This window comes from Apus apus, chromosome 1 (assembly GCF_020740795.1).
Source record: "Apus apus isolate bApuApu2 chromosome 1, bApuApu2.pri.cur, whole genome shotgun sequence".
In the NCBI taxonomy this organism is placed as follows: Eukaryota; Metazoa; Chordata; class Aves; order Apodiformes; family Apodidae; genus Apus; species Apus apus.
The window spans coordinates 81,589,760-81,599,199 of record NC_067282.1 but is presented as its reverse complement, the minus strand read 5'-3'; the positions used below and the strand labels follow the sequence as shown (position 1 = coordinate 81,599,199).

General features: G+C 49.4%; 1 protein-coding gene across 1 annotated transcript; it reads left to right on the top strand.

Annotated features, from left to right (window-relative positions):
- Positions 1-231: 231 nt before the first annotated feature.
- Positions 232-8,667, top strand: TIMMDC1 (translocase of inner mitochondrial membrane domain containing 1). Its single transcript, XM_051639990.1, has 7 exons — positions 232-363; positions 473-638; positions 2,281-2,369; positions 4,466-4,533; positions 5,490-5,568; positions 6,921-7,031; positions 7,578-8,667. Exons 1-7 carry the CDS (start codon positions 269-271, stop codon positions 7,675-7,677), a joined length of 708 nt encoding a protein of 235 aa, XP_051495950.1. The 5' UTR covers positions 232-268; the 3' UTR covers positions 7,678-8,667.
- Positions 8,668-9,440: the final 773 nt, after the last annotated feature.

Below are 9,440 nucleotides of genomic sequence, written 5' to 3'. Positions count from 1 at the left end.
AAAAAAAAAAGTGCTTCCCCAGCTTTCCCGCCGGCCCCTCCAGGTTTCCTTCTCAGCCCGAGTCCCTTTACTTTCCGCACTGCTAAGGCGGCGCCGGCACGCTGCTCTCGGAAGGGAGGACGAGGCCTTCCCAGGCTGCTCCCCTCGGGACGCGGGCTGTTCCCGCCTCGGGACGCGGGCTGCTTCCCTCCCTCCCCCGCCCGCTGCCGCGCCCCGCCGGGGCCCCAGGGGGCGCTGCCGCCCGCCCAGCGCCGCCCGCGGCAGGGCCATGGCGGCGCGGCTGGGCTCCCCCGCGGGCTTCGGGCACCCCGCTCCGCCGCCACAGTCGGGCTGGGAGCGGCTCAGCGAGCTCTGGCAGCGCGAGTGAGGAGCGGGCCGGGCTGGGGCAGGGCGGGCTGGGGGACGCCGGGCGAGGCCCGCGGGCACGGAGCGGCGCGCCCCGGCCCTAGCGCGGCCCTTCCTTCCCTTGCAGCGAGCTGCAGCGGTTCCCGGAGGAGACGGTGAACATCGTGAAATCGGCCTTCACCGGGGCGCTGTGCGGCTGGCTGTACGGCGGGCTGCCGGCCTTCGCCCAGGCCCGCAGGGCCTTCATCGAGAGGAGCCACGGCGAGCTCTTCCAGAACCGCGCCGATGCGGTGGTACGAACCCCCCTGCCCGGGGCCCGGGACCTGTCCCGGGAGAGCGGCGTGCGCGCCGGGGCAGCTCGCTGGAAGCCTGGGCGGGCTCTGCGGGAGCGGGCGCCTCGGGAGGCGGGGGCTGCCCTTGGGAAGAGGGGGCTGCCCTCGGGAAGAGGGGGTGCCCTCGGGAAGAAGGGGCTGCCCTCGGGAAGAGGGGGCTGCCCTCGGGAGGAAGGGGCTGCCCTCGGGAAGAGGGGGCTGCCCTCGGGAAGAGGGGGCTGCCCTCGGGAAGAGGGGGCTGCCTTCGGGAAGAGGGGGCTGCCCTCGGGAAGAGGGGGCTGCCCTCGGGAAGAAGGGGCTGCCCTTGGGAAGAGGGGGCTGCCCTTGGGAGGAGGGGGCTGCCCTTGGGAGGAAGGGGCTGCCCTTGGGAAGAGGGGGCTGCCCTCGGGAAGAGGGGGCTGCCCCTGGGGCTGCGGCCGGCGGCGGCACAGGAGCCCGTGCGGGGCCGGGCGGCCTCGCATCCGCGAAGCAGGCAGCCCCGGGTGCCAGCCGGGTTTTGATGCTGTTGGTGGCACCAACGCCGCGGAGTTTCCTGCGGAGCGGTTCTGTGTATCCCCAGCCCCGGGCTGTCCGCTTGGAAGGCTTGGAGCCTGGGTACGGAAAGGCTTGGTAACAGCGTTTGCTGTTCTGCTCATTGGCTCATTGGTGTGTCTTCCAAAGCCTTCTGGCTTTGAAATTTCAGTCTTTTGGCAAGAGTCTTCACTCGGCGGTGTCAAACCGGTGGTGTCCTCTTGCTAATGTGAGTTATTTTAAGACCACTTCAAATTCTTTTTAGCTTATCACTCCACCTCGCAGCAAGGAACGTGTGTGACATTTTGTAGATGTATCTGAACTTTTAGGGAGTTCTTCTTCGGTTAAAACGTTGGTTACCTCGATTATTAGGGAAAAAAAAAAAAAGTCGTTAAAAATCGACCTGGTTTTACATCATTCACCGTTTAGATTTGGCCCCTGAGAGAGCAGCCTGCCGAGTGTCAGTGCCTGGCTTCACTCTGTCCCTCTGCTGACCCTCGAGTGGATCTGCACCCGCACGAAGCACTTGCACCACAGGCAGCGGAAGAGGGAATTAATTTTCATGTGTGGCATTAGCTGGAATGTTTTTCATTTTTATGAAGCTTCTGTTTATCACATGTTTTTAAGAGCCACTTACTGCCAAACGTTTAACTGCCGGTGTTAAACTGCAAAGCTTGATGGTCCCCTCTAACATTTAAAGTAGGTGGTTATTACTTACTTTTTATGGTTATTATTTAATACTTACAGACTCATGATAATGAAGAACTGGTTTGTCCCCCTCTGTTTTGCTACTCCCATACTGCCTTCAGAAAGCTTTCCCTGTCCCATTAGATACGCTTGAGCACCGGGATTAGAAAGACCAGTGGACATGCCAAACTGGAATGAATTCCTGGTTTTCCTGTTGGTGGCTGGGGTGGCTGCGAGCGGCTTTTCCTCTGGAGATGGCTCGCTTCATCCCTAAGGGTCGGGGTGTCATTCCCAAGTGATGGCAGCCCCACGGTGCATCGCCAGTACCCCGGCTGGCAGCGGGCTGGTGGTGCTGGCGAGGAGGGGCAGGGCTGTGATCTGTTCCCCTTCTTCTCCTCTCCCCCAGCAATCTGCACATCGGGCTGGTCTCCGGAGTTTCCTCCGCTACGGCTGGCGCTGGAGCTGGAGAGTCGCCGCTTTTGTGACGATATTCAAGTAAGTGTTCCCCGATGGTAGCGGGAGAAGAGCTGGCTTACGCTTTGGCACTAGTGGGAAGGAGCCCGTCGTGCTGGCAGCTCCTGGTGAGAATTCTGGTGGTTGATGTAGGCTCAAAGGGCGGTGTTAACAGTGAGTCTGATTGATAAGGTGTGAACGTGGAGAGGAGTTACTAACCTTTTATAATTATTCCAGAATTCAGTTCTCCTGATAAACTGACATTAAAACTGGAAAAGCCTTGTTCCTTACATCTAATCCATGCTGTTACCAACTGGAGTGCTGTTCTTCCCTGTACTTCACAGCTTCTTTCTGCTTTTGCTTCATCTCTTTTTTTTTCTTTGTTTGGGTTTTTCTCTGGGAGAGTGTTTCAATATGTTGGCTGGAAGAGCTTTCTATCCCACACTAGTTTTTCTCCTTTTTCTTATGTATATATGAGCATTACTCACAATTCTTTGCTCTTACCCTTAAATGCTTGCACGTGATCATCTTGTTATTTAGCAGTCTCAGAACATCAGACATAACGGTTGTATGTGCCTCTTTAGGCCTTCAGATTTTTCACACACACACAATCAACGCAGAGATAGAGTTCTGCTTCCCTGATTTTCTCCCTCAGACATGTCAGTGCCACTTCTGACAATGCAGCATCAAGTTAAGCGTGTTCTTCCAAGTAGAGCCCTTATAAACTAGGGATATCTCCTTCCCTAACATTCAGACTGGTAAGGTGATGTGTAGTCTTAAATCTGCAGTGACTAAATCTGCAGGTGTGTACGATTTAAATTCCCCTTCTGCTCTTAAGATACCAGCAGCCTTTGATTAGTGTTATTGTATATTTCCCTAATTTTTTGTTCCTTTTTGAATGTCTTCCTCAGTCTCTTGGCTTCTTTGGCTGCCTTTGTTTTAGTATCCATCCTTAAGTTTAGTTGGCTTACTGTTTGCTTTCTCTCCTGGAGCTTTTGATTTTTTATTCTCCTGGGCTTGACATGTAACCTCGTCCTCTTCCACCAGATGTCCCCCGCCGTCAGATCACCGCCCTCTCCCACTACCCCTTTCTAAAAGGCTTTGGAAGAAGAAACTTGCCACTCAGCATTAATTGTTTCAGTAAAGTCCAAGTTGAAGATTTTGTCCTGCAGTTGTGTGAATTTTGAGTTCTGCAGTTTAAAACCAAACTGGTTTATTTTTATCTTGTAGAAAGGCTAGGGTGACGTTACAGCGTTGGGAAGGAGAGTAAGGTTGTTCTTGAGCTGTAGGTGTCACACAGGAGGCTTGCTGAAGGGCTGGAGGGGATGTGGCTGCTGAACTGAAAAGAGAGTGTTCTGGGGCTTAACTGATGTTTTTGGAGGAGATGGTGGAGGCCTCAATACAAGGACATGGAGCTCTTGGAGGGGGTCCAGAGAAGGGCCATGAAGATGATTAGGGGGCTGGAGCATCTCTCCTATGAAGACAAGCTGAGAGAGTTGGGGCTGCTCAGCCTGGAGAAGAGAAGGCTCTGGGGAGACCTTAGAGGGGCCTTTCAGTACCTGAAGGGGTCTGCAGGAAAGTGGGGGAGGGGCTTTTCACCAGAGAGGGCAGTGATAGGATAAGAGGTAATGGTTTTAAAATGGAGGAGAGTGGATTTAAGTTAGATATTAGGAAGAAAGTCTTTAGTGAGAGCATGGTGAGACACTGGAACAGGTTGCCCAGGAAAGCTGTGGGTGCCACCTCCCTGGCAGTGTTCAAGGCCAGGCTGGATGGGACTTTGAGCAACCTGGTCTAATGGAAGGTGTCCCCACCCACGCAGGGGAGCTGGAACCAGATGATCTTCAAGGTCCCTTCCAATCCAAACCATTTTATGATTCTATGAAATAAAGACTATCCCAGATCCAGGCTGGGAATCCTGGTATTCCCCAGTCTCTGGCTGTGCAGCTGCCTTCAGTAAAGTCACAGAAATCAAGGCAGTTGCAGCCAGCACATGTGCACTCTGGATGGATGGGCAACCAGGCAGTCAGAGGCAAGCTGAGGACTGGATTAATGAAATCCAGTTTTATTTCAGGCTGTGTTTTGCTACCTGTCTTTTTCGATGTGTGACTGCTGACTTCTCCTGTGCCTTGTCTTTGCAGCACGGTGAGCACTGGTCTGTCTTTGTACCGCAACAAAACCACCATCACTAACTTTGTTTCGGCAGGAGGTAAGACTGCTATAACCTTGTGTACTTTTCTCTTTGTGAGCAAGGGTCATAAACAGAAAAGCATGACCAGAAATCCCCCTCTCTCAGATTTGAGCAGGCCTCCAGCTTCTCTGCTCCTGAGCTTTGTTTCCTGTTCTACCCTCTGCGGTTGTGATTTTGTTCCCTTATTTAGCTGCTGCTTGCCTTTATTTGTAACAGAGGTATCAGTGCACTGTTGAAATGATTGGGGAGTTTCATGGTTATCAGTTCATCTTCAAAATACTTGCTGGAGTTTTTTGGGTGAAAAATGCCTGTGTAGGGTGAAGGCAAGACTTGGTGCATAGCCTGCTCTCATAATAACCACATATTTAGCAGGGAAATAATTTCTTATTTCTGCTCTTTATCACAGTTCAGTTGGCTGTTTATAAACTGCCCTTTCCATGCTAAGTTGTGCACATCTGCTTTTGGAAATAGGGCTCTGCTTGTTGAGTTTTACAGGCTGTATTGCTCTTAGAGTTGGGTACATGTTTTACTGATCTTTTCTGCCTTAAATGGCATCTACTATTCCTAGCTGCTGTTGAGCAGAAAAAAAATAGTGGGGGGAGAGGATCCAGTTCCATCCTGGAGAGAGCTTTATTTTTTTCATAGATACTTGTACCTCTTAGCATTTCTTGGGTAGTTTTTCTGAAGCACAAGGAGCTTTGTGTGGTGTTTTGATTCAGAGTCCATGCATATAAAGACCTGGGAAACTATCACAGCAGCCACTCAGCTCCAAGCTGTGGAAGTGCCTGTCTCTCAGGCTGTTGTGGCTGTATGGTGAGGGTCCCTCCTGCTGGCCACAGCACTTGGTTTCTGCTCTGTTAAGAAGTGGATGTCAGCTCAGGGAGAGGAGAGCTGCAGCAAAGCAGCTCCCTCCATCTGTGTGCGATGGCTGGTGGGGGGCTGTTTGTGGTTTCAATGGGTTTGTGGTGTTTTAGCCTTCACAGGAGCCCTTTTCAGAATGCACTTGGGCTTGCAGGGACTGGCAGGAGGCCTCGTGTTTGGAACAGCGTTTGGGTGAGTTATGACTGCTGCTGCTGAGTGATTGAGACACAGCTGCTCTTTAAGGGTGTTTGATGATAGACGGTGGCTGCACACACCAAACCTTGAATCAGGTGAGGCTGCAGAAGCTTCCCTTCCTCTCTTGCCTTGAGGGATTTTCTTTATCTCTCTTGGGACATTGTGATGATGACTATTCTTCCAGCCTTTAAACTGTTTTGGGTTTTTTTCTTCTGTTTTTTGTTTTGTTTTGTTTTTGTAATTGATTTGTGTTTTGCTACTTCCTCAGTTATGACAATTGACTGCTCTCAGTAGAGCATCTTACTTGCTGCTGTTTGTGTATTAGAGGAGACACCAATTACCATTAAATAGGAAATTATGAGGATGTGTTATAGACATGCCTCCTGTCCTCCTTCCTTGCTGTGGTCACTAATGAGCTCCATGGTTGTGTGCAGAAGAATTGGTCATCTGTTTTAAGGAACTGTGTTGTCTGTGGATAAAGGCGGGAATGTAAGAGATGGGCTCTCGACTTCATCAGCAACTGCCCCTCCAGCAGCTCAGTATCCAGATGGCACACAAAGGGTGTTGGATGTCCTGATGACACCTTTTGAAGAAGGGGGCACCCTGAGAACTGCCAGCCACTTGGTTAGGGATCTGTGTAAAAATGATATTTTTGCAAAGTAAGCTCCATCAAAGCTAAAATGTGGAGCAGCAGCTGTTAGGAAATATTGAGGAAGAAGCTGTATAATTGGGCTGCACAACCCCAGGTGGTAAGGTGACACATCTCTTCATGTATCTCTTGCAGTCATGTATCTCCTAAAGCTCCCTGGGGCTTGGAGGAATCCATGCTTCTCTGTCTAGGGGATTTCTTCTGAAAGTACTGACTTGTGAATATCCTCACAAGTGAATCTGGGGATCCTGCCTGGACAAGAAAATCAGCTTTGTATTGCCCCTTAGCACCACTGGGATGGTGTCAGCTATGGGCATGCCTGGAAGCAGCCTAGGGAGCCTTACTAGTGAAAACACAAGTATCTCCAGAGCTGGACAGAAGCTAGGCAGGAGTGTGGCTGTCCAAATTATGGGTTAGGTGATATACAGGGGTGATTTGGGCACCTGAAATCCTCCCACCCCTTTGCCCTGTGTGTGTTATTGAAAGGGCTACAGTGAGTCACAGGTGAAGACAGTCGGGGGTTAGTGGCTGACAGTAGAACAGGAGTTACCTTAGTCTGTGGTGTGATGCGAGTATTGGGGAATGTTACACTCCACTGATCTGGTGGTTGGCCCCCGCATGCTCCTTTTGGTGATGCCAGTAAGTTATTACTGTTTAGTGCCTCCTAGGTGACTTGTGACTTCTCTGCTTCCTCCTCTAGGATCCCTGCAGGGGGCCTCTTAATGGTGATGCAGAAACTCGCTGGTGAGACCTTGCAGGAGAAAAGAAACCGTGAGCGCAGGGAGCTGTATGAACAGAAGTTAGCGGAGTGGTAAGGAAGAGCTCTGCCTGTTCGAGTCTGTGACTGGAAGTGTGTCGAGGTCTGTGGGGTTCAAACATCTAAAGAAACCACAACATGCTAGGTTTTCTAAATCTCAGTTCTTTTGCTCTTCAGTTTTTGGTGTGTTTCACACACCACTCTGAGAACCTGATTTAGTCTTCCCAGGGTTAGATGTAACAAGGTATTTTGTTGAAAATTCATGCCCTGCCCACAAACTGTATCCATTTTTCACTTTTGCAGTGGTCATGAAGCCAAGGAGGACAACCACTCTAGTATTTACCAAAATTTAGAGAGGCCAGAACTCTGGCTTTTCCTTTATTGCTGCCTTCTTTCCATCCCTGATAAAGAGAGGAACGAAGAAGATCAGGTGGGGGACTTTAGGGAGAAAAGTTTATGACACTGGTTGCGTGACTCACAGAAACTCAAAAATAGTGCTGGGTCTTGAGGAAGCTTTTCCAGAGTTAGGAATCTGCAGTGATGCCTTTGTCAGGAGGATACAGCCATAAAATTACTTTGCACTCTCTTTTCCCTCTTCAGGCAATCCAGGCTCAGTGTGACTGAAGTCTTAGGCCAAACAGAAGGCGATGCCCAAGGAGGACCAGAGATGGAGACAGACAGAGAATCTAGGAGCTACTGATTCTGCCCCAGATCTCTGTTGTAAGCAGCTACAAAATATTTTGGTTCTGCTTGTAAAAGTCTTCAGTCAAGGGGTCATGGAAGTCTTCTGTGAATGCAGTTACATCCTGTGCACTTTTGAAAAAACATTTTGCTGAAAACATTGTTCATGGATGCGTATGACTACACAAGAGCTTGGAAGGGCCAAGCCTGTTCCATCTGAGAAGGTGGAAATGAAGAGTCTGCAAGCTAGGAAGTGTCATCTAGGTTTGGCAAGGGGTGAGGTCAGCCCCAGAGCCTCATCTTGAACCCATTTCACTGCTGAAAATGTCTGTACCACCAGTGATGTAGAAATATTCAAGGTAGAGGAACCTAAAGGTTCCTAAAGGTACCCTGATTCCGAAAGCAAATTGTGCTCTGGTGAAAGCTGCTTTTCAGACAGCTCCTGGAGAACTTGCTGTTGAAGTGCAATGCAGGCAGCACCAGAGCATGTGGTTCTTGCCACCCCCTTCCCACAGCTTGACTGGGGGACTGATGCTCTTTTGCTGACAGTGTTTTTTTCAGGCTTTTTGCAGAGAAACACACTTGGTTCCTACAGTACTTAGGGTATCTTGCAATCAATGTTGAGGAAGGGTGGAGGAGCTGGGGGTGGTATGGGAATACCCTGAAAAAGACATGTTTTGGATTCCTCAATAGAAAGCGTGGCTGTGGGGGCCACAGAAAGGATGACTTGTTTCAGATGGTGATGGGGGAAGAATGGGCACTGTGGACAGTTTAACAACAATATGAAGATACCTAATTTCATTTGAAGTTTGGAAATTAGGTTACTACCTTTTGGGGGAACTGTGGTTCAAGGCACTCAATAAAGCCATCTAGTAGTGGTGAAATGTGTCTGTAAGCTCTTGACGTTAGTACAGTATTTGTATTAGAGGAATGTACCTCAGTGGTATCTCTCATGAGAAGAACTCTTGAGATCCCACTAGTGAGCAATAAAGTCTGGTGTTGTGTCAGACATTCCTCTACTCGTCCAGTAACAAAAACAAGACCCAGGACACTACCAGCTCTGTTTATTATTTTGTAACAGAAATCAGCTGTTAAGTCATAGCTGTTCACTATGTGTAGGGCTGAAGTTAGTTTAATAATGGTCATTAGCCAGGAGGGCCAGGTGACCTATCACCATTTCCCTCAAAGCAGAAGGTCAGAATTCTGGTCTGCTTTCTTTGTTAAAGTTCTTCTATTAAAGGGAATTATATCCAGGCAGGGGGTTCAGGTCTCCTTCCCACAGTAAAAGGTTAGTCAGTCTATTCTGGTTGAATGGTTTTGTCTGTTACAGCTGATGACTCTTGATTGAAATAAGAACAGTTGAAGCCACACAGAGCATATTCCACCCAACCAAAGCACCTTCTTGGCACAGCTTGCTTCCAAGAAGGTGCTGTGTTTTCTGACTTCTGAAATGATCATTTTATTTTTTAAACACTTCAGTGTAGTTCATTTTTCCATTGAAGAAATAAGTGTGTTTTGGGGTTGAAATCAACCAGCTTTGATTTGCCTTTTCTATGTGTAAGTGAAGGATCTGAATAAGCAGGTATGTCTCTTCCCCCTTCCTGTTTAAAGCCCTGCATGCATTTGTGACAGCAGTGTTATTGTCCTCAGCCCCCTCAAGAAACAAAATAGTAGGCCTTTCTGAGTCACATTTTTGCTATTGTGGTTACACAGCAGTGTTTCATCGTCTTTTTATTTCTCTTTTTTGCTCCTATGTCCCCACCAAATGTCCTGCACTCATCT